Source organism: Panthera uncia, chromosome B4 (assembly GCF_023721935.1).
Source record: "Panthera uncia isolate 11264 chromosome B4, Puncia_PCG_1.0, whole genome shotgun sequence".
NCBI lineage: Eukaryota > Metazoa > Chordata > Mammalia > Carnivora > Felidae > Panthera > Panthera uncia.
This window is the reverse complement of record NC_064809.1, coordinates 103,160,649-103,186,525: the sequence shown is the minus strand read 5'-3', so window position 1 is coordinate 103,186,525 and position 25,877 is coordinate 103,160,649. Positions and strand designations below refer to the sequence as shown.

At 36.9% G+C, this 25,877-nt stretch overlaps 1 protein-coding gene and 1 non-coding gene across 2 annotated transcripts in view; both read right to left on the bottom strand.

Annotated features, from left to right (window-relative positions):
- TMTC2 (transmembrane O-mannosyltransferase targeting cadherins 2) overlaps nucleotides 1–25,877 on the bottom strand; it is a 399,137-nt gene that overhangs the window by 74,443 nt on the left and 298,817 nt on the right. The window contains exon 9 of the mRNA XM_049626018.1: nucleotides 13,091–13,172. Coding sequence (XP_049481975.1) covers nucleotides 13,091–13,172 — 82 coding nt within the window. The remainder of the gene's footprint in view (nucleotides 1–13,090; nucleotides 13,173–25,877) is intronic.
- LOC125920508 (U6 spliceosomal RNA) lies at nucleotides 22,515–22,617 on the bottom strand. Its single transcript, XR_007457097.1, has one exon. It is a non-coding gene; the product is annotated as a U6 spliceosomal RNA (small nuclear RNA).

The window sequence follows — 25,877 nt, the reverse complement described above, 5'->3', positions numbered from 1 at the left end:
AAAAGTTGAAGTCTCCCCAGAGGCTAAAAAAGGCAGAGGGAAAAAGCAGTTGACAGTTCTAGATTCGAGTGCTTCTGCATTACAGTTATACCATTTCCTTTCTGGATAATTCTCTAACTGACCCCTTTAAACAACTTGGTAGATTTTTATCAATGTTTCAATAAGACAAACTGGTGAAGATCAAGCCTTCATTAATTCCTGGCTTCAGAAAACTGCCTGAAAGGTAGAAATCCACAATATAAGTTGGCCTTAAGCCTAAGGCTCAAATACTGCTTTGTAAAAATTCTGCAAATAAACTCCCTAGATTAGTTGGGATTGGCATTTTTTACTAAAATATATGAAAAAGTCACTCTTCTGATCAATGTAACTAAATTAAAGAGCTAAAACAATCTGTAATAGGTGTCATGCTAATATAATTCTCTTTGGGAAAAATCATTCGTATGTAGCTTTAAAAAATGTTCAAAGGCAAATGAAAATCTTATTTATAAAATAACACCGTGAACTTAACATTCTCATTAAATAGTTCCCCTTGGCAGAGGACATCAGTTATCTAAATAGATCCAGAATTGTCTGACTTCTAGCACTACCACCTTGTCTCAAGCCATCATGTCACTCTGGATTGCAGCAATTACCTCCTGACCAGTCTCCATACTGCTGCCCTTGACCCTAAAGGGTACACAGCAGTCAGAATGATCCTATTAAAACGGGAGTCAAAGACCATCATTCTACAGGTGACTTAGGGAAACATAATGTCCCTTATCTTGGACTACACTGCCTGATATAGTCAGGAGGGAGTTCCTCCACCCATTCTCTGACCTCATCTCCTTTGTCTCCTTCTACTCTCCCTCTTGGTCACTTACTCAACGTACACTGGCCTCTTGCTGTTTGTCTAACACATTGAAGAAACAAAGACTCCTGCTTCAGAGTCTTTATTTGCCATTCCCTCCACCTAGAGAGCTCTTTCTCCAGATATCAGAGTGACTAACTCTCTTACTTCCTGGCACACTGTGGGGATTTAATAAATACACATTCAATAACAGGAATGAATTACCTATGTCCCTATGTGGCTACTTTTTGTCATCTGCAAGTGTAAGCTACAGTCCGGCCAGCATAGGTCACCAGGCACTTGTCTATTCATATCCTCTCACCTTAAGAGTGATTTTAGGCAGGGCTGCACTAAATGGCCATACACGCTGTGTACTGCAAAATTTTCCAAGGTTGCTATTCACAGTGAGGTCTCTATGAATATAAGCAACATGGCAGCCCTGGTTTTAGATCTCTGAATTTCTCTTAGAAAATGGCAAATAACCCAGACATCAATTATACCTTCAAAGATATACTAATTCCACAACAGTTCAAACTAATGCAATTTGACTAAAATCTATTATACCCCATTGTACTTTGGAATAAATTCAGTAGTCTGGGAAAAGAAGAAGAAACAATGGGTTAATGTATCCAAGAAACATATATTGTGCCTAATACACATAAGATATGGTGATACTGGCAGTGGAGAAGGGGGAAGATAAATGCAACATTTATCCTTGAAACAGTTCCAATTTAGTAGAGGAAAGAGGAGATTATGGAGATATTTTAAGTGCAAAAGAGACGTAAATTTGAGGAGATGTAAGGTATCACAAGCTAAGTGCATTGTATCTGGATGGTGTAAACACTTGGTTTTTGTTCAACTTATAATCAAAGTTGAATATACACAAAGGGGACAAGTAAGGGTATCACTTGGAATTTTCACAAAGTGGCTATGGTCATATAATTATTAGCCAGATCATGAAAAAGAACATTACCAATATCCAGAAGCATCTAATCTTTTTTTAAAGATTCAGCAGATTGAAGCAGGGGAAAACCCTGGAAGATGGTAGATATATTTGGGCTGCTTTTGTTGATATCTTATGGCAACAAGCCAGGCAGGTAAAGTGGAACTGTAGCAAGCCTGAAATGTTTCTATTCAGGAAGGTGAGTAACAAACACCTGATAAGATAGCGTAGGGGGTAATGCGATGCTCAGGAGTTAGACTGGCTGTCCAAAGAAGATGCTGCTAACGAGAGGTTTTAATGTATGCTAATTAGACTTGGAAGGATTAAAAATATGGAGGGGAACCTTCCCTTTTGCTTCTCTGAAGGAAGGGTTGCTGAGTGTCTCTTTCTGAGCATCCCTTGCATTTCAGGTATGCTCTTACTTTTTTTTTTTTTTTTTTTTAAGTAATCTCTATGCCCAATGTGAGGCTTGAACTCATGACCCCGAGATCAAGAGAGTCACATGCTCTATCAACTAAGCCAGCCAAGTGTCCCTGCTCTTAATCTTTAAAACCAGTCTCTCTCCCCTTCCCTTCTATTAGTTTTGTTGCTTTGTGTTTTTGCGCTCTTGGAAGCCTGATTTAATAACAGCTCTGGTTTATTGAGACAAACCCAACATGATAAATGTGTGGTGGTTACTGGCCGAGAAAACAGGTGGACCAGCTGAGTGAGGAAAGGGATACCCAGGAGATCAATCTGGAGTGGTCACTTTGAGGTTGGGAGGTCTCCTATTTGTCCCTGTATGAACACGAGACCAAAAATTTGCCCTGAATTGGACAGGTGGCAAGGAAGGTGTCTGGTGCAAAGGAGATTAGAGGAACAGCAGGCCAAGGCTCTGTGCTCAAGTAGAAAGGAGGTCAGGAAGGCTCGGGATGCTTTATTACATTTATTTCTCCCCTGCCTCTTTCCAGAAGGGTTATGAAATGCCAGAGAAATATTGATGAAGTTATGAAGACTGTCAGATAAAGAGTGAGAAGTAGAAGGAGGCAAGGAAGAGAAGAAGAGAGACTGGGGAGAAAGTAAAAAGATGTCAGAGAAAGAAGGAGTGGGAGGGAGGGAGAAACCTCACAACCCACTATAAGTGTAAAGAATATATATATATTTAATATAAACCAATGCACTGTATGAAGGAAAACAAGCTCACACTGGGCTTTAAACAATCTGAGGAATTTTACCACCTAAAGACGAAGGGAAAGATATAACTAGATGAAGAGTGTGACCTAATCAAAGTATACAGGTGAGTAGTGTCATTTGCTAGACAAGGGAGTTGTAAGGAAAGAAATGAGGTAGACATAAGGTCTCAAACACAGGGGAAGTCAGTAAGGAAGGGAGTGTGCCTCTGAGACTAACTTACGATGGCAATGAGAATGGAGAGGGGTGGCTCCCAGAGCCAAATGCTTATACCCTTTTCCTAGGAAGAGCTCTGAGTCTCCTCATTGCCCTCCAACACCATCTCAATGGACTCTTCTGAGGGGTTCCTTCACAGACGTGTCACTGAGGCACAGAAGAGTTAATGGCAGGGTAGCAAACTTCGGGAACAACTGTCTTCAATTAAGTGAAAGGCAGAACATAAACAAGAATCTCAAAGTGCATTCCATCACCAAATCCAAATAGCTAAGGCTGGAAAACCAGTATCTCTCTTTTTCCTTCTCTGCCTTCCTTGCTCGTTCTCTCACTCTGTTCCCAATTACTTGTTACCTATAATACTCATTCTTCTTGCAAGCAATTATGTCTTTTCTGTTCTTTCTGTCTTCATGTTGATGGATACAGAGTCCTCTTTTTCTTCGTATCTAGATTTTTATTGTCCCCTTTCCCCCTGATCTCTGTCTCTTTTTTATATACCTTATCCAAATTTTTTTCTATAGGATTCATTCATTCTCCAAGGTATCGGTATGGGTCCTATTCCATTTTAAAATAATAAATGGTCACTGTGACAACTGAGCACATATGACAGGCTAGTTATTTTACAGAATTGTCAATAAATCCTCACAAGCTGAGGCAGTAGCAATCATCTCTAGATTAAGAAATTGAGGAACAGAGAAGCTAGCAAAAGGTAGACCATGTTGAAGGAGCAATTAACAGAGGGGCTGGGAGAGCCACATTCCAAAATCCATTATACCCCCCTATCCCTAATCTAAAGCTTAACTCAGTTCTTATCACCTTGCTTTTGTGGCTTCTTGAGTCCCATACAAAGACAGATTCAAAATAATATGCATATATAAATTGTTGCCGTGGTCTGAGTGTTTGTACCTTTACTCTCTCCACCCACAAGTTGATATGTTGAAATCCTGGAGCCTTCATGAATGGGACTAGTCTCTTCATAAAAGAGACCCCGGAGAGTTACCTTGCCCCTTCCATCATGTGAGGGCACAGTGAGAAGGCTGTCAATGAGGAAGTAGGCCTCCCCAGACACTGAACCTGCATACACCATGATCTTGGACTTGCAGCCTCCAGAACTGTGAGAAACAAATTTCTCTTGTTCATAAACCACCCAATTTATGTTGTGCTGTTACAGCAGCCCCAATGAACAGAGGCAGAACTTAACTGTACCTTTTTCTTAACAAAGCATCACCTAGTTACAATTTAAAGCAAAGTGGACTCTATTCCCATGCAAAAAATGGAAGCAGAGATGAGAAAAGGAAAGAGCAAAACTAACTAAAGGCCAATCCGTCCTTCGGCAGTCATCCTTTTACTGCAAAAATACTGACTGACCATCTTTGTTATGTGAGGCACTGCAGCCAGTAACGGGAACCTCTGGAGCAAGGCCACTCGGGTTACTTTCATGATTCTTTGATTTTCAGCCACAGTTTCCTCACTTCACAAACAGGAATATCCTTGCTGTGTTATCAGGAAGAGTAAATGAGATCATGTCAGTACCACTGTGTGGGGTGACATCTGGTGCCCTGCCTCCTATCTTTCCTTTTCTTTCCTCTTTACATGAGCTCTTTTCTCTCTCTGTACCTTTCAGGCTCTGTCCCTGCCTTGATGACTTCAAGCTGCCCTTCCTTCCTACAGCCTTGAAGTACATGATTATGAGAGCTCCATGCCTGTGTTTCTCCCCCAAGCAGTGCTCCAAAATCTCAGCATTCTGGGTCTTTGTCACCACTGAGGACTCACCAGGCTCACATTTAGTGCATACAGTTGAAAGCGCAAGGCAAACCATAAACATATCCTAGGCTTTAGAGTGAAAGGAGGTTCAAATCCTTGCTCTGCCAACCAGCTAGGCATAGGGCCTTTAAATGCTGCCACGTATACTCCTGATACCTTAAATCCCACAGATGTAAAATAGAGAGGATATGATTTCTGCAGTGTTAGATTGCTGAAACAACAAAAGGTACATAAAAACACCCAGCATTGGTGCAAAGACATAACTGTTGAACACTGAGCTTCAATAATAGCACTAGCATTAATGAGCACAGATGTGCCCAGCATGACATCAAATACTTTTCTTCGTAGAAATTCTCAAAACCCTGGTGTCAGGTCATACCATATTACTTGAATTGATTTAATCGTTTTAATACTGTGAAACGTCTTAATCCTCGTATGTTTTATAACAATAGTATTCTTTTTGTTTTTAGAGTTAATAAGGAAATGTGGTGGGTGCAATGGTCCAAATGTCTGTGCCCTCCCCAAATCCATATTTTGAAAACCTAACACCCAAGGGGATGGGAAAAAAAAAAGGGGGGGGGAGTGAGACCCAACTTTCAGTGTATTTGATATATATTTCATGTATCAATAAACCTACCAATAGAGCATCTGTGGATGGAAAATATCCCTGTTCATGTCCTCTGTTGACATAGACAGTGTAGTCAGGGTCCCTTGGTTCAAATGCTGCCTCTACTATTAACTGGCACTGAAGTCTTGGGTAATTTATCTTACAGCTTCATGACTTCACTTTCCTCTTCTGTAAAATGGAGACAGTCAAGCAATCTCCCCACCTGGCTTTTGTGGGGATTAAATGAGAATTCCACAAGAATTTCTCAGGACACAAAAGCCCTAAGTAAATGTTTGTGTTATTATTATATTTGATGAATTCATCACAGAAATGTGGTACTTAGTAGAGATTTCAGGCAAGATGCCTTTCTCTTTTTATTCCTATCTCATTTAATTTTTACATCTGAAATTCTACATGTTGAGTTCTGTCAAATAAGTTTTGGAAAATTATTTGTTTACTATAATAATTTTCCTGCTATCTTTTCTACCAACTACCTGAATGATAGTTTAAGACACTTGTTCTTTCACATTTTATCAAGTATATATATCCCTTCATAATAAATGTACTCATTAAAGAAAATATAAATAGAAAATATTAAGCCTGCAAAAAAAAAAAAAATGGCTGCAAGAGTCCAAAATGCTAAAACATCTACTATTAAAATTGCTTCTTTGGTTTTGTTTGCTTTGCTTTTCCAATGATGTGGTTATTTTTCAAAATTTAATCACTCTTCATGTACAGTAACATAGGCAGTTGTCTGTGTTATATATTCTTTATAAGTTTAACTTAGGATATTAAATATTTCATCAAATGGGAATAGCAATAACTTATTTAATCATTTCCCTTTTTCAGGCATTTAGATGCCTTCCTATTTTTGCCTCTAATAAATAGCAATGGTATGGCCCAATTACTACCTTTTGTTAATAAACACAGAAAAAATATTTTCTTAACATATATTATCAAGAGAATTATTGAGAATAAATGCTAGAGTAACAAGGGAATTTATTGCTATTTGAATTTGAATTTCTTTATTTCTACGGAAATTCTATGTTTACCTATCTTTTAAAATCTGTTATATTTCCTCTTTGGGGAATTATTTGTTCATATCCCTTGGTCTTTATATTCTGTTTCCCTTGTAGTTTTATAGTTTCTCATGTTTTAAGTAGACAGATGTTTTAGCTTATGCTTTTATGGAAATTATTTCTTATCACTTACCTGCTTGTCCTTTTACTGTATTTCTTTTTACATTAATCCTTTAATTTTTCCTTTATTCTTTGCTTATTAGCTTAGAGAATCCCTTCCCTGTTTTTCCCATTTTAGTCATGGTTAGTTTTAATTTCAAAAGGCTTTCAAAAATATGTCACATAAAATACACACCAGGTATGAAGATTAAATAATATTAACCTATTAGACACATTGCAGTAATAACAAATTTAAAATAAAAATTCAGAGGTAAGAAACGAAGTAGTTTGGAATGACATTTAGAAACATCATATTCTAATTATATACCTGTGAACTGTCTGTGCTGTCCTTGGAGCAATAAAGAGACACAAATACTGATATTTTAACAAAACATTTTGGTCTTAAGCATTAAACATAACTGTTATCTCAATGTAATTTTGCAAAGACTCACCAAAAATGTATTTTCATTTTAAATCACGGAAACACCATTATTTCGTTCATTATTTAATTTTTAAAACTACTCTTGGAGTTTCTGAAGTGATTAAAAATAAAATGTTACAACACATTCAACCTCAGCTAACTGCCACCTACTGACTAGCTTTAATTATGATAATAAAAAGTAACTACACACCTCTTACCAATTCAACTTATCACATATTTTCAACTTCCTCTCTTATAGTGTTCACTGATGAAATATCAAATATAATTTTTTAACAATTTCCACAAGGATCTACTTTTTAAAATGCAATTTAAGGGCATATAAAGTATCCTAGAGACAAACAGACTAGAATTTTAATTGTAGAAAGTTCTGGACTTTTCAAGTTCTTCTCCCACTATGTATGTTGAAAATTTAGGATCCAGAGAGTCACTTGGAAATTCTGAACTTCCATTATTTCAATCAAATGGCATTGAGATCTATTCCTAACTCATAGGAGTTAAGACAAAATAAAAAAAAATCTGAATAAATGTAATAAGACATTTTCAGGATTCTAAAATTGATAGTAGAGCCAAATAATAACCTAGATAATTACAGTTTTAAAAATTCTACACTTCTCTTTGGGTTCAAGAGGAAGAATAACAAAATGACTGTTCCTCCACATTAGAAATGATTTCACAGTTGTCTGGACCAGTCCTTTTCCATTCCCATTGCTTGAATTCTCTCTAACATCCTTAAAAATCTACAGTTGAAAAATCTTCAATGGGCACTCATTTCCTAACCTGGCAGCTCTCCTAAGTTGGATGTTCTTCCTTCTATGGAACCAGAATGTATCTTCGCAGAGTTTCTAGCTATGGTCCTAGTTCTGTCCTTGACCTATTCTCCAGACATACGCTGTGCCTTCTGCCTCAAATATTTTCTCTGCTTTATTATTCTCCAAAGTATCCACTTGTTTCTCCATTTTTTTTTTTTCTGGTGAACTACTATTCATTCAAATATAGCTTATGTGTCAGCTCATCAGGCACAGTTCTCCTGCACCCCAACCTCCCAAATCGAGGCCCCTTCATTATACTGTATCTCCTTTATAAAACCAACTGTAATTATAATTAAATGATTATTTTTACAACATGTGCCTCCCTCATCGGTTTGCAAGTTCCCTGTTGTCTCCTTACATCTAACTTAGTAAATACTAAGTTGGATTAAGAGGTTCAGGACTCATCACTACATAGCTGAACTCTTGGAATGAACACCTTCACCCAGAGAGAGTAACCGAAATGAAGAAAATGAGGGGAAAGGTGTACGGTCAAGAGGTTGCTGAGAAAAGAAGAAACCATCCAAGGTCAACATAAAAGAGTACTTCTAATAGCATTTATCATACTCTGCTTCCTTTTCACTTTTTATGCTTTTGTCCTTAATATTTAATGAATTTCCATCTACCCAGATGTATACATAGTAGGTATCTCATAATAAATGCATTTTGATTTAATTTGTTTCAATCTACCTAAAATTTACTACTAAGCACATAAAGAAAAATTACAATATATCTTTTTGACAAAATGGCTTTTCTAGTAATTTGTAAAAAAAAGACAGAGACAGAGACAGAGACAGAGACCTCTTGTCTTAACTTTTATTTTTTTGGCAGAAACTTTCCATTGGAGCCATAGGGAAATCCATGGAGAATTCCATGAATTACAGGCCCACATGAGATAGTAAGCCACCAAATCCTCATCTTTGACATTTATAAACTACCTTCCATAAAGCCTTCAGATGATTTGTTTCATATGGACATGGGGTACACTGTAAGCTTGATGACATTATGAATGTAACATTATACTATTACTGACACCATAGTTTGAAACATATTTTCTATACATTCCTTAAAAGTTTTGATGGAAGATTAGTGAGAAATTGAGTATATATTAGCAACAACATGAAATCCTAGCACTGAAACACATTTTGAAAGCCCACATCAACTCTTTCACACTTTACAGATAAGGAATCTTCATCCCAGAGACTACAGGGACCAGAGAGCTCTACATTTTTTTTAAACTTATTTTTATTTATTTGGAGAGCACGTGTGCACATGCACAGGCATTCACATACACGCCCACGAGTAGGGGGAGGAGCAGACAGAGAGGCAGAGAGAGAATCACAAGCAGGCTCCACGCTGTCAGCACAGAGCCCATCACAGGGCTTGATCTCATGGTTTGAGATCATAACCTGAGCCGAAATCAAAAGTCAAATGCTTAACCGACTGAATGACTCAGGTGCCCCTCAGAGGGCCCTACATTTGACAAACTTACTGAACCAGTTTTACAAACCTGTCTAGCTTTCTTTGTGGCAAGCCAACCTGAAGCAGAAAAGACAGTCTGCAATGCAATCCCTTCCCCAAAACACAAAACTAGTGGATTAAAAATGCAAATAACTGAGAATACTTTTAAACATTGCCTTCTAATGGCCATTGCAGCCAATATAAATTCCTGTACTTCACTCTGTCTAGTCCCAACTGCATAGTATTTTCAAAGTCACTTGTATCATTAACAAGCAAATCACAAGCACATAATCACCCAGGAGAGTGAATCTCCAATAGAACAAAATTCACCCATGCTGGCATTTTCATGGGCATTTGCAAAAGCATTTTATAAAAAGACACAAAATAACATGTATATTTCATTTAAACATTTATTTTTAAGCTGAGAAAGTATTATTCATTCAATCTGTGGGTATAAATATCCTAAGAATATCCATAACCAGTAAGTTGACAGAGAAATCATAGTATGTACGTTCTCAGTACAGGAAGTAATAAAAATGCTAATGGAACAAACTTTCAGTCCGTTTTGGAATCCATATCCAATTAAAATGGAGACTACCTCTAACTGAGCTCAACTGACATTTATTACACATTACTGTGAGTAGGGCAATATGCTAGATATTGATGGTGCAAAAACGGAAAACAGGGACTCTCCATTCTCAATTATCTTAGAATTTTCTAAAGAAGGTAAGTGTATAATTTCAATATAAATATTAACATTCCCACAACTACTGCCAAGTCCAAACTATCTTCTTTGCCTAAAACATAGCAATAGAGTTCCCCTCCACCTTCCCCTAATCCTGTCTTCTCCTCAGGGTCCCTTCTTTTTCCCTAGGAAGAAAATGCAAACTCCTTAGCTTGCCTCTGGAGCTTGCAAACTCCAGAGCTAAGCCTTGTCCTCCCACCTTCCCATCTGGTTTAATATAATCCAGTCACATTAGCCTTCCTTCTCTACTGTGAACACAAGCTTGCTCTTGCCTACGACTTTGAACTTTGTTACTTGTCTGAAATGCTGTTACCTGGCTCTTCAAAGAGCTGGTTCACACTTATAGATTTCAAATATCACCTCTTCACAAATGTTTTACTTGCCTGCTTGCTTTCAAGAAGCACCCCACTTCCCACCACATCACCTTCTAAAAATGACATCACCCTATTTATTTCCTACATAGCCCTACTCACTTTCTGAAAAAGAAACAGTACCTTCTACCATTAGACACATCTTATACGCATTAAAATTAATATAAATCCTTCCCTAAACATTTTAAGCTAAGTTATGATTTATATGAATTTGGCACTCTAAAATTGCATACAATGACCTACTAATCAAAAATATCGACCTACTTACCCACCCGCACATCTGGTTGTATGTCTCCCAATGTTGTGAAAGAAATGGAGCATACATAAGAGAAGAAAAGGCACTGGTGGTTATCAAGGGACCCAAAAGTTAGTTTACTTCAACTAACTTAGGCAAGCCAATGCCATTTCTCTAGGCTTCAGTCAACTTATTTGTACAACAGATTATATTAAACAGATTATATTAAACCATTGAAAACAACTTTCCAGTTTTAAAATTCAGTCATTTGAAGTAGATTTCCCTCAAATGAAATGTACATTTTTTTATAACATGAGCACAGTGAGACAGGCGTATCAAGTACTCCGTATGGGCTTTCTGTCCATTTGTAGATTATTTTGCCTTAACTACCACTTTTTGATGCTTTAGCCTGAGTCCTTTTTATTTCCCATTCCAGCGTGGGGAAGAGTACTGAAACGATTTCATCAAATTATATTGAATTATGCAGTCACTCCTCCCATAGAAAATACATGTACTTCTAACAATGTATGTGTGCTAAAATTTTTTAAATAATCCAGGAGTGCTAAGAAGAATCAGTTTTAATACATATATTTACAGATGTGTGTTATCATCACTGTCTTTTATGTAACCTAGACAATAAGGAATTTGTTGCATTTTCTGTTAAAACTAAATCCAAAATCTTCTCATGGGAGAACTACTCCCTACCACCAACACTGAAAACAAAAAAAAAAAAAAAAAAAAAAAAAAATTCAGGAGGATGTAATATGAAAACAATAATAAATTAAAAAGAGAAATAGGTAAAGACAGACAAGTCAGAATAATAAGGGGGCAAACTCTTAAAATGAACACAACAGTGATTTTTTTCCCCTTGCAATTCAAATGAAGCCAATATGAAATGTAAAGGAATTGATTGTGAAATATCTAAAGCATGTAACAAAATTATAGAAATAAGATCAGAAGGTTAAGTAGAATTAGTTTGAGGTAAAGGAAATGCAGAAAGCAAGATAGGGGAAAAAAATTCTACTTCAAAAGTTGCAATAAGAAGAGATTCTTTAGCATTCAGGGAAAATAATCATGGACCTACTTTAATGCACAGTAGGGGTACCCAAAATAGTATGCATGAGAAAGTCTAATTTAAAATACTTCATATGAGAAATCCTGTAAAAATAAAATATATTCTGCAGCAAACTTAAATTAGTTGACTGCCAACTTAACATGGCAATAACACTGCATCGTGAAACAAAATCAGGAGTGGTTATGCAATAACCCATGTGGAATTACATGCTGTGTTATGCTGGTAAGATAAAGCATCACGACCCTAAGTTTATAAACATATATACAAAATGTAAATAAGCAAATGGACTTGTGGTTGGTTAAGTGTATCCTCCATTCTATTATTTCCATTTTTCTACACTCAGAGCCTGTCACTGATTTATTTTTACTATTTATAAAATGGAAGAAAGAATTAACTTTAAGAAGAAGGATATTAGGTTTTTTTTCCTCAAGATTTAATCACCACCCATCTTTTCAGCTTACTACTTGATAATAACACATCAAAGCCAAGAGTGGTTAAAAAATCATTTTTTCCCCCAAATGATCAGCAAAAGTGAATGTCTTTCGGTTCCTTGAAAGCCATTCCAACTACAAATCTGGTAGAAATAAGTACATCTTACCCAACACCAAACCAGCTATATACTTCACCTCACTTAACACATGACTCACTCCTAATGATAGAGTGGAGTGTGACAGAGTTGTTATATAAGTCCATTCTGTACTGATTAAGGCAAAGACTGAACTGCATGAGAAAGACATCTTTTATACCATTTATGGTTTATCCTTGACCCAAATCTCAGGTATCTAGAGGCTGGGGTACATTTATATTTTCCAGAAAGCAAGAAAGCAATATTTTGTGGTCAAAATTTAAACCTCTGAAACTTCAAAATGATATACTCAAGGAAGAATATATTATCATTCACAAATATAAGAGAGCTAATATCCTGGTTATATACCATGCATCAGGCAAGGAGCAAGATGCTTTCCTGATGAGACCCTATTTACCCTTCACACTGGACTTGAAAGAAACAACTGTGAAAATGCCTCTCCCCATTGAAGTCCTACGAAAATTATTAATGGAAAATATAATGCATAGCCCTCTATAACATGCCTGCTTTGAATGAAAAACTAGGACTACACCATGAGGCTCAATCTGTAACAATGAAGTCTATGCCCTCTCAAAATGTTCTTTGCCAGCAAATCCTAAATCTCATATCAACATTAACGGTAAATGGGGAGGGGGGGAGGACATGGAAAAAAACTATCAACCACTCACCATAATGCATGTAACAGTTTCCTTTGGTGGGATCCAGCTCAATAGCCTTCAAGAAGAACTTTTCAGCCTCACTCTTACGACCCTTGAAAAACAGAGAAAATGGATGATTCAGCAGTAGATCATGAAGGATTCTTTACCTCCTGGGCCCAAATGAAGTAAGTAGACTGATGTCTACTTGGTAATCATCACACACACAAAAAAAGTGTTTTGTTTTTAGCTAAACAAGGATGATAAGGAGAATATGCCAAGAGAGAAGACTGAAGTCAGAATCCTGGGAAACACCAAGATGAGAAGAAAAGACAGTGAGAGAGTTGATCAAAGAAATCAGAGAAGAGGCCAGGAAGGCAAGACAAAAAAGTGAAAAAATGGTTTCATGAAAACCAAAAGGATGAGATAATTTTAAGGAATGGTGGAAAACATCATTTTCATTTTCTATTTTATTTTCTGTCGATTTGTTTCCTCTTCAGTTCTTCTTCCTTGTAAAGAATCTTGGGCATTTTAGCTTTTGAGATGATTTTATCCTAATGGCTTACTTTACATATAAAGAAACTAGGTCACAGTTTGTTGCCTCTCAAGCAACTACTGCTTATCTTTGCTGATGTCATTCAGCACTAAAATACTCCTACACCAGGATTTAATCTAAGGGCAACTCTTCTTCCTAGCTATAGTTTTAATTTTAGTAAACATTACCATCATGCCTAGAAGAAAATAAGCAAAAAAACAGGGGGGAAGGCTTATAAGCAATCAACCAACTTTTCATGAAACAATATCCATCCCGGCAGATCCTAAACTATATATTCTTTACCTTCTTATAGCCTCTGAACCAAAATTGCCTACAGAGTAATACAAAGGGGTGGCTCGAGGTAGGAGAAGAGCCCCGAGAAAAACTTTCCTGGACCAAGTCTGTTTTGTCCTGCAAGATTGGAATGAAGATCCATGCTGACTGAGAATGGCAACAGGCACTGAGAGTAAAGAGAAATGATCTTATCTCCCTGTTTCTTCTAACTTATACACACACTATCTACCACATGAACTTCAGATAATGTTGTTTTCTTTCTTCAGATATATTTTTTAAACCACTATTAGAGAGATACGTCATCTGAAGGTAAAGGTATGTAATTAATCTAATACCCTCCATTCCATTCAACTTTACTCACTCACCCATTTAAAAAAAAATTGTTCATTTCACTCACTTAAAAAATTCACTGTCGTGGGACGCCTGGGTGGCTCAGTCGGTTGAGCGACCGACTTCGGTTCAGGTCACGATCGCATGGTTTGTGAGTTCGAGCCCCGCCTCAGGCTTTGTGCTGACAGCTTGAAGCCTGCTTTGGATTCTGTGTCTCCCTCTCTCTCTGCCCCTCCCCCACTCATGCTCTGTCTCTCTCTGTCTCAGAAATAAATATATATTAAAATTTTTTTTTTTAAATCACTGTCGCTACATCCTTTATTCACCCATTGCCCTAGCCAGGAGGATGCAGCCTACATACAGCTTCTGCTATAGACAACAGACATCTGACATCTCCATTGCTACTCCAGTCATAACTTCTCTTTAACTCACAACTCTCACCAAATATCTAATAATTGAAAAGTTTATTCCCTGCAATATTTCTCACGACATTTTAACTTCAAAGGAAAAAAAGGAAAGTATAGGCAAAATGCTCCCCACACACAGCATACTTCCACGAAGTAAGTAAGACTTGGCAAGAATCTTACAAAGCTAGGATTCCTTAAAATAATTACATTAACTCTAGTGAATCAGGCAGTATAATGTATTAGTTCAGATCATAGATTCTAGGCAGGGAGAACAGCTCCCCCATGTGTGTAGCCATGTGACCCTGAGTAAATTATTTCATCTCTTAGCTGTAATGTTCTCTATTATACGAAGATAGGTGGAGCACAGGGAATTTTTAGGGCCATGAAGCTATTCTGTAAGATACAGTAATAGTGGATACATGTCATTATATATTTGTCAAAACCCACAGAATACATAACATGAAGAGTGAACCCGAATGTAAGCTGTGACTTTAATGATAATGCACCAGTATTTGCTCGTCAATAGTAACAAATGTACAACACTAATGCAACTTGAAAATTGTAGGGTGGTAGGAGGGTAAGGGAGTATATGGGAACTCTGCATGTTTGGCTCAATTTTTTTTATGTTTATTTAGTTATTTTGAGAGAGAGAGAGAAGAGGGGAGTGGCAGAGACAGAGAGAGAGAGAGAGAGAGAGAGAGAGAGAGAGAGATGAGAGGAGAGAGACAGAGAATCCCAAGCAGGCTCAATCCCACGGACAGCAAGATCATGATGAGCTGATATGAAGAGCCAGACGCTTAACTGACTGAGCCACCCAGGGAGCTCTCGAATTTTTTTTTTTTATCAACTTAAAACTGCTCTAAAAATAAAGTATACTGTTTTAAAAAAGAAGATAACAGTCAAATCTGTTTCATATGATTAGTGAGTTATCTGAGACGATATATATAAAGTTATTATAGTACTTAGGTATAAGTTTGTAATAAATGTTAACTATTTTTTAAATATACATATATACATGAACATATAGTATGCAATACATAGCAGAGTTCTGAATGTCAAAGAATATGTTTATTATATACACAGTCTCAGAAACACAAGGTCAGCCTTTAAATCATTAGAAAATGATGTACTAAGAATTTGAAAAAGACAATAAAAGACACAAAATAAAAACTATCATCAGTAAAGGGTCTGTACAAATGTTATATGCAAAGATACAAAGGATCTGTGAACTTTCTTCCACGTAAGTTTTTCAGGATAGAGAAGAAACTGGCTCATTTATCAATGTCACAGTCAATGGGGTTATAAAATCCTTGTGTGTAGTCCATTGGCAAAAAAATAGTAAGTAGCGTTAAAAACATGCATCAGATCTCAAAGGACAATGGTCTCTAGTTGCTCAGTGGACCAAGTTATTAAAGGCAATGAGTCCCAACATCTCCTAGATGCAAAATAAACACACTGAAGGCCAGAACATTCTTTCTAGGGGGAGTACCAAACCATCATGCAAAAACCTATCTTTCTGCTTTGATCACTATTTATTTAGTCAAGTGCCAAATAATGAGGAAGAAAGTTAAATCCTCATTAGAGTGTATAAAATCAAGAGTCAACCAAATGCAAAAGTCAGCCATACACATACATTACTAGGTCTTGGGAAGAAATCATGGTGCCTTGGAGGGAATATTATGTCGAATCCAATTTATTTCTTTCAACTATTATTGTTTTGGAAGGGTGGCAGTTAAGAAAGTGGGTAAGAAGAAAAAGTTATTTCTCAGCAGGTTTTTCTTGGTGCTTTTAGATTTTGTCAGCATTTTCTATAAGCAAGCATTGTGGAGTAGCCACTGGTTGTACAAACTCCTCACATCAAGCACCATTACTCATTTTGTATATTGGCCGATGTTTGAACACGTGTGGTGGTTCTGAAAACCAAGTAAAAGGGACTGTGGTCAGCTGTGACAAATAAGGGAAATGTGAGTTGAGAGGCTCAGTTTCTACCACCATCTCTGTGACTTGTTTATGTGCTTGTTCCTTTGTTTTTGTTGGTTAAAAATAATTTACGGAAGGCCTACTGTTTGCTTTGCACAGTTCTAAGTAACGGGGGTATAACTGTGAACAACAGAGTGCTTGGCCTCAAGTCTTAGTTGCAAGAGGCACACACTGAACACATAACCCCATCAGCAGGCGGATTAGTCACAGAGCACTGTGGGCAAACAATTTCTCCAATTCTCATTGAAAGCTGGCCCAGAGACAACAAGCCTGGGTTTGAATCTTGCTGGTTCTACTTATTTAACTGTGTGACTTTGAGTATCTTTTGTAACATCTCTTCTTCCTCATTTGGGAAAGTAAATGTAATACCAATCAATTTTGGAGGGTTGCTAAAAAAAAAACAACATAGGTCATATGGAAATAACTAGCTTCAGATCTGACATATAAAGCTCTGACGTTCTTTGATTTTTCTTCCTTCTATCGTTTCAAAAGAATTCTTCCTTCCAGTTTCACTGCCATTATCTTGTTCCTAATTACCAAAATTCAAAAATGCTTTTCAGAATTTCACATCATGATAGAAACTAAATTTCACAATTTTTCTATAAAATGCTTCTCATTCCTAACACTCTCCCTACCTCAAATAAAAGCCCCTCTCACCTCACATCTACCATGATACAGATTTCAGATGTCTTGACTCAATGAGCTTCATTTCACCAGATTAATATTCCTTAAATTAAACTGTCTTTGCTCAAAAATACTTTATTTTATTTAATTTTACAGAGACACAGCAAGAGTGTGGGTGAGGGGCAGAGAGATATAGAGAGAACCTTAATAAGCAGGCTCCACGGTCAGCACAAAGCCCAACACTGGGCTTGATCCCATGGTCCTGGGATTATGACCTGAGCTGAAATCACAAGTTGGATGCTCAACTGACTGAGCCACCCAGGAGCTCCTGCTCAAAAATATGTTAATAGCTCCTACTTTCCATTCATTCTATTTAATAATCAGTTTAATGTCCGAAATCTTCCATAATGTAGCTCAAGTCTTCCTAGATAAATTCTTATACCTTATCAGGCCAATTTCCTCACGTCTTCCCTCAATTATTTCTTCCAGTCTATAATGTTGCTTATTTTTTTGCTTGCTCATATGCATTTTATGCTTCAAGACTTGACTGAAGCCTCACTTTTCTATAAAGCTTTCTGTGATGGCTCCAATGGCCAGTAATTTGCTCTTCTTTTAATTATGATGATATGATTATTTTTAAAAGAGTTATTACTACTGTGCTAGTTATACAACTTAAACCCTGGGATACTGGACCAAGTCCTATCATATATAAAGTGGCTGGAAAGTGGACATTTAATTTTTGCAAAATTGTAATTCTAGGTAAGTATTTAGAGTTTGGACATGACCACTCAGTCATACATACAAGTCAGTTAAAACAGCAAAAACCCAGTATATTGAAAAAAAAGAGCAACTGACAATGCAGAAGATTAGGAAGTCAAGGACATAAAGCAGAGCTAACAGAATTCTTGGTAAATATTCTTTCTTATTTTAACATCAGCACTTGGAATAGTCCTAGATTAGGTTAGGCACTTTGGAGTTAGTGCCGGTGCTGAGAAGTAACCAGTTGGACCTTGAGCAGCACGAAGGCTATGGGACCAGGAGAGCGCAAGCAGGATAAAAAGAGAGAACATTTTCCTGGACAAGGGCTGCACCTATATCCCGGAATTAGGGCTTTGGACTGTCAGTATACTTACATTATATTTACATTAGCATATTATTTGTAACATTATACTGAGTATTAACAACATACACACAGATAATATTATCTAAACTCATGGAAAAATCATTCTCAGTCAGGACTAGGCCTTGTCAGGTCCTCTTCTGACTGGCAGCAATAAAATGTATACATGTTAGATAAATATTTAGTAAAGTTTATATAGCCTTTGTGGGATTATATACAGTATGGCATTCATTTTCACCTTATTTTGTTTTCTAATTAAACTGGATGCTACCACCACTGTTTAGAAGCAGGTGCCCACCCAAGAGGATGTACAAGGCAAGCGGCACCTCTTCTGATGGCTGATTAATACTTTTCCCAACTACAAAACATACAAATATGAAAATACATAAATATTTTTATATACATACATACCCTACCCCGAACATTCTTAACTCCCACTTAGAGCATGCAGGAATACTAGTATAAGAGAGAATTATACTATCATGGCTTTAGCTTGAATTATTTTAGTTTAAAAGGAAACCGTGCCACAAATTTTGTATATATATTTTTAGTAATAAATTAGCCATTATATCAATATCAACCACTCCCCATAAAGTGTGTCCTGATCCCTAGCTCAGAACTATTTTACTGAATGATACCAGAAAACATCAAGACTGGGCATTATTGCATTGCATTATAAATATAAATATATATTTAATGTAAAATATATTTAATATATAAAATAGTTTTATAAAATATATTATTTTATATTTAATAAAAATATATTTAAATATATATAGAAATATATTTATATATGAATATAATCAGTGTTATTAACCTTGTTCTATGAACAAATTATTCCCATAAGACTTCACCTGTCCTTCAATAGTCATCCAAATATATGATAAATATAATAACCAGTCAATAAATTAACAGGCTTTCACTATTGTCGTTATGTAACTTAACAGCTTATAGTTACTCCTTAGTTATTTAGTTCACATGTTCACACATTGTCACTAAAGTACAGAGTTGTCCCTTAGTCCCTTAGAACAAGCCCAATTTCAACCAAATATTTATATTGTAACCAGGGACTATCTGTGTCTTCAGTGTTCATAAGAATACCAGTTGGAATAACACAAAAAACAAACCAGACAATTTTCCTCTAGTGTCCCTGTTTCTTCTTGAAAGGCTGCTGTAAGTTCAGTATGGAAGCTTCCTGCAGTTGTGTATCTAGCAGCCATTTCCATACATTTTAGTGTTTACTCTTTGAAGATGTTTGATAATTGTGAATGCTGGTCATTTTTCACAACCAATGAAATTCACATCTTCATTTCACATTCAATTGTCAACCTATATGGACAATACCTAAGAAAGGGAAGTAGCTAAAACAGGCCCAAAAGCTTGTGTAGCTTGGTAAATGTGTTGTTTAAACATGGATGGTGGTTTGATGAGTGCAAAAAGTAACTAAAAAGATACTCTTGAAGGGTTAATTTGTGAAGACCATCATTTACAAATGGAAAGAGAATTATTTGATGTTCTATTTTAACACCACAGCGTTTATATATGAAGTGTCTTTAGGAAATAAAAGTGTTTCCTCCTCAAAATACAAAAAAAAAATCATTTAATAATGACTAGCACTTCAACTAACTTTTACAAATGAAGATGATTTATATCAAACCATTTAATTCTCATATCCCTCCAGGTCATTATATATTATCAACCAGAGCTAACTCTAGTTAGAAGCAAAGTAACAGGACAGGGGACATGGTAACTTTCATGAAGAAATATTTCATCTCCATACTACTATAATATTTCCCCCATCAAAATATCAGACACCTAAAATTTGACCATGACATTTTTTTTAGGGATGGAATATTTCTTCTAAAAAGCTTTAAAATACAATAGAATAAGACAGAAAAATGAATGTGGCTGAGTAGCTTACTGATACTACTTTATGTTTTCCCTCCCTAAATTGTCCTCCAAGTCCCCCTTTCTATAAATTCCAGGCCTTTAGTGACCTCTTTTCCTAAACATCCCAAAGCAGAAGTTGCGTGAATACACTTGGAATATTTTGTATAAGGCCTAAGCTCATTGAAAAATTATGTCAAATGACACTGAGGGAAGCTAGCAGTGACAGGGAGTGCCCCACAATGTTCAGGGGTAGCATGTGGACTGCATGTCAAGAACTCCACAGGGAAGGATGATCTGTGGTTTGCCTAGGCAAGGCTGGATCCCAGAACAAAAACTCCCAAACTGAGCAAACTTCCCTGAAACCAAATCCCAAGTTCTACTGCTGAGCTATCAGACTTCAAGTTAAAGGTATCAACTTAGGCCAACTCGAACAGGGCAGTCTCTTTCCCAGCTTTTTTGAACAGCATTGAGCCTCTCAGATTTACATGAACCTTTGGAAGGGGAAGAGGCCACAGGAACTAGCTGAAATTAAATGGCTGATCAAGTGGGATGAAAGACTGCAATGGACTGAATTTCATTCAAGTAAGATAAAGAAGTGGGTTGTCCACATACAGCTGAGTCTCTAGACTGAAAGTCATATATATTACAGGAATAATAGGCACAAATAAGCAGTTTGCAAATACCAAAAAATAATGGCTAAAATCCCTATAAAAACATGGTCAGCTTACTCAATATTCAATTTACCTAAAAATACAAATTAATGCACTGAGATGTCATTATTCATCTATCAATGAAGTTTCCACAAAATAACAGAATTCAATACTGCTGTGGATTCATAAAAAACAGGTACTCATTTAACACAGAAAAAAATAATAAAAATGTGGTAATACCTTCCTTGGGAGCGATATGTATCAAAAGCTTTTAAATCATAGATACACTTTGGCCAAACAATTCTTTTTTTTTTTTTTTAATGTTTATTTATTTTGAGAGAGAGAGCAAGAGAGGGGATGAATGCACATGAGTTGGGGAGGGCAGAGAGAATGAGAGGGAGGGAGAGAATCCCAATCAGGCTCCATGCTGTCAGCCCAGCGCCCAAGGCGGGACTTGATCCCACAAACTGAGAAGGTCATGATGTGAACTGAAATCGAGTCAGACACTCAACAGACTGAGCCACCCAGCACCTTTGGCCAAACAATTCTATTTCTAGGCATTGGTTCTAAGAAAATATAAATGCCAAGAAGCAGCTATTCATTTTCATTGCAGTACAGTTTATACAAACTCAATGTCCATCAGCATGGACTTGGTTAAGCAAAGGTCAATGAAATACTATGTAACTATTAAAATAATTTTGCAAAAACTTATGTAAACTATAATAGATCTCCATGACCCATTGCTAAATGAAACAAGCAGGTTGGAAATTGTACTTTATGTCTTAATTACATTTTTTTAAAAGTAGTCTTCATGCCCAGTGCAGAGCCCAATGCGGGGCTTGAACTCATGACCCTGAGATCACGACTTGAGCTGAGACCAAGAGTTGGATGCTTAACTGACTAAGCTACCCAGGCACCCCATCCCTTGGTATTTCAAGACTGAGGGGGAGAGAAGTACATATCTAGAGCAGACTGTTAAAAGGTAGTGCTGTGTTCCTGTCCAACTCAATTGTCTTGAGAACACAGTAGAAATAAGCCTACTAAAAAAGGGTAAGAGATTCAGAGATGTGACATATCACTTCATAGAACTGCCATGAAACAGGTTCTGTTCCAGGTCTTGGTAATCAAGACAAAGTTTCTGCCCTTCTGCAGTTCATATTCTAGTGACGGAATGGATAGTTTTACACATCCGGAGGTGACACTGTCAGTTACTCTTAAGTACTTTGGTGAAAATTAATACAAACTAAGGGAAGAGAACAATATACAAATGGGAGAAAGGTAGAATGATATTTGATAAATTGTTCCAGAAAGACCTTTGTGACATTTGAGAGGTGACCTAAGTAAAGGAGTAAGCGAACCATGCAAAGATCTAGGATGTTTAGAGAGTTAGGACTTAAAAAGAAAACCAATATGGCAGTAATGGGGTAATTACCACCAAGAATCACAGGAAGTGAGTGTGAGAGGCACAAAGGACCAGATTGTGTAGGGCCTAGGAGTCGTTTGGAATTAATTTTTCTTTTTTGGTAGTGAAAATCACAGCTTCAATACTGGATACCACATGTTGCTTCTATTCTTATCATTTCCTTGGTGTTAACCAGCAAGAGTCGATCAGACTCTGAGAACTTCAAAAAATATGGAACCCTTTATGAATTTGTGTGTAATCCTTACACAGAGTCCATGCTATTCCTTTCTGTATCAGTTCAATTTTAGTGTATGTGATGCTAAAACAAGTGCCAGAATTTCTTTTGATTAGGAAGGAAAACCATGGACTAATTTACATAACGATACAATGTGATCCAACTTACCTTTTTACAAAATCACTTTACATTTTGGGTGGAAAAGTGTAGGAGGCACAGAAGAGAAAACTGGGAGACTCCTTAGATGGTTAATACTCCGTGAAAAAGATTAGGGTCGGTTAAGAGTCAGACTTTGGCGCAGGTCATATCTCTCAGTTCACGAGTCTGAGCTCACTTTGGGCTGTCTGTGGTCAACACAGAATCCACTTCAGATCCCCTGTCTCCCTCACTCTCTGCCCCTCCCCCACTCGCATGTGAGCATGTGCTCTCTCTCTCTCAAAAACAAATAAACATTAAAAAAAAAAAAAAAAAGACTAGGGTGAAAGTAGTGGAAGTGATAAGATGTGGTTAGCTCTGGAATCCGTAGAAGATAGATTGGGCATGGGTATAACCTAAAAACAGAAGTCAAAGATTATTCCACATGTGTGACTTCTGGCACCTAAGTGACTGCATGTTGACTTATTCACATGGGAAAGGGTAGGTGTTGTTAGGAAAGTGAATGCACCGTGGAGTAATCAAGTTCTACTAGATTGAGATGTTAGGGCAAGAGTATGGAGAACTAATTTAGGTAAGACTGGGCAGATAGGAGGCCGCAGACCAAGCATTGGCAAGGAGGGGAAAAAAAACAACACACCAGATATCTGGTACCCTGCATGATAAATAAAGGAAGAAAACCTGCAAGAATGCCAAGAAGGGAGGGAGGGAGGAAGGGAGGGAAGGAGGGAGGGAAGAAGGAGGAAGAAAAGAAAAAAGACAAAAATGAAAAATAACTTTTAGATTTCAATGCTTTCAATAAAAGAAAAAGTATATATTTTAAAATAACTTTAACTTGCTTTTCATAGATATTTAAAATAATTTAAAAAATTTAAACTATTTGTTGACAGCATTGACATTATGAGTAAAAAGTTAGATTTTAAGGTTCAAATACAAACAGCTGATTTCTGAAATATCATATAACTGAAGGTGTTTAGCTTACTCAGATTTCCTGTTACAAGTTTTCATTTCCTTTCTACATCTGTTCACTTGCATATTTTCCCTTCAAGCTTAAAGAGGTCATCCACACAGACTGTAGTAACATTTCAGTGTGAGATAATTAATTTGATAGGATACAGCCACATCTTAAACTCCATCTGGGCAAATTCCTTAGTCTGTTACACTGCCTTGTTATACTAAGCTCAATGTCAAGTTAAAACCCACATATTACCATAATTTGTTCTCCATCTATAGTATTGGTTGATGAAAATAATATTCAGATATTTTATTAAAATGTATGATGAAGTTGTGGTGAAGTAAAAATTTTGTTTGAATCAAATTTATAACTACATTACAGATAAATATATCCAAACTATTTACTTTATTTAAAAAAATTTTTTAATGTCTATTTATTTTTGAAGGAGAGAGTGACAGAGCATGAGCGGGGCAGAGCAGAGAGAGAGGGAGACACAGGATCCAAAGTAGGCTCCAGGCTCCAAGCTGTCAGCACAGAGCCTGACGTGGGGCTCGAACCCACGAACTAGCAGATATTGATCCGAGCCTAAGTTGGATGCGCAGCAGACTGAGCCACCCATGCACTCCCAATTTACTTTAAAATGATGTGAACCATTTTAAATATTAAAACTGGCTATTTTTAGACTTTAGAGTAATGTGTGTAGGTTACCTTTAAATCACAAAAATAGAAAAAATGTGTTTAAAAATTTTTTTAGAAAGTATTTCTTTTTAAATTTTTTTGTAAATTTTTTTTATGGTTTATTTATTTTTGAGAGACAGAGAGAGACAGAGTGTGAGCGGGGCAGGGGCAGAGAGAGAGAGAAAGACACAGAATCTGAAGGGGCTCCAGGCTCTGAGCTGTCAGCACAGAGCCCGACGCGGGGCTGGAACTCACAAGCTGTGACATTGTGACCTAAGCCAAAGTCGGACGCTTAACCGACTGAGCCACCCAGTCTCCTCCAAAATTTTTGTTAATGTTTATTCATTTTTGAGAGAGACAAACAGAGAGAGAGAGCACAAGCAGGGGAGGGGCGAGAGAGAGAGAGGGAGACAAGAATCTGAAGCAGGTTCCAGGCTCTGAGCTGTCAGCACAGAGCCCAGTGCAGGGCTTGAACCCCCAAACAAAGGGAGCATGACCTGAGTTGAAGTCGGATGCTTAAGCAACTGAGCCACTCAGGCACTTCCAAAAATATCTGTTTTCAATTAAAATAATGAACTTTTAGCAATTCCTTAAATTTATTCATTGATTTTCTTAATTCAACAAATATGTATTGGGTACCTATCATGTACCTATCACTGTGTTAACAATTGTGATGAAAATAGTGAAAAAACATAACCTTTGCCCTTGTGAATCTTCCAAAACAACAGTTGTTATAAGCACGACGAAAAACAAGGGGTGTGGAATATCATTGAGAACAGGTGATTTGACCTAGCCAAATACTCAGAAAAGGTGTTCAAAGGAACATTGCTCCTTTATTGCTCTTTGCTCTAAAAATGTGAAAGAGGTATATGATTAACTAGCTGAAGGGGAGAAAAAGTAGAGACACAGCAAAGGTAAAATCTCTGAGGCAGGAATGCAAAACCACTGTGCAGAGCCTGGATGAGGGAGACAAGGATAAAAGGCGGGTCATGTGAAAAGTAGAGCACACCTGACTGGATAGGTTCCAAGAAGCAATGTGTCATTATCTGTTTTGTAAATATCACTCTGAGGGCAGCATGATTACTGGGTTGGAATTGGAACAGAAGGTATGGAAGCAGATTAGTCCAGGCTTTTAAAAAAGAGTGATGGGGTTGCTAATGGAGATAAAGATTATTGGACTGATATGAGGGATATTTAGATAGTACAGACAAAATTACATGATGAATAGGAGAGAGAGGGCAATGGAGGGAGATGGAGGTAATAACAAGATGACCTCTAGGATCCTGATTGTGAAATCAAAACAAAAACAAAACAAAAAAACCAAAAAACAAAATAACAATAACTTGCAAATAATGGAAGAACATTAGGATAAGGAAATAAGATTAGTTTTGAATGCAGTTGGTTAATAAGGCTGAACCTAAAGGGCTGACTGAAGGTAAGGTAAAACAGTAATTCAAGAAAATAGAAATAGTCAATTATGTCAAATGCTGAAAAATCATCCACTGGATTTAGTGACACAGAGATTACTGGTAACCTCAGTAAGGTGTGTTTCTATGAAACAATAGGT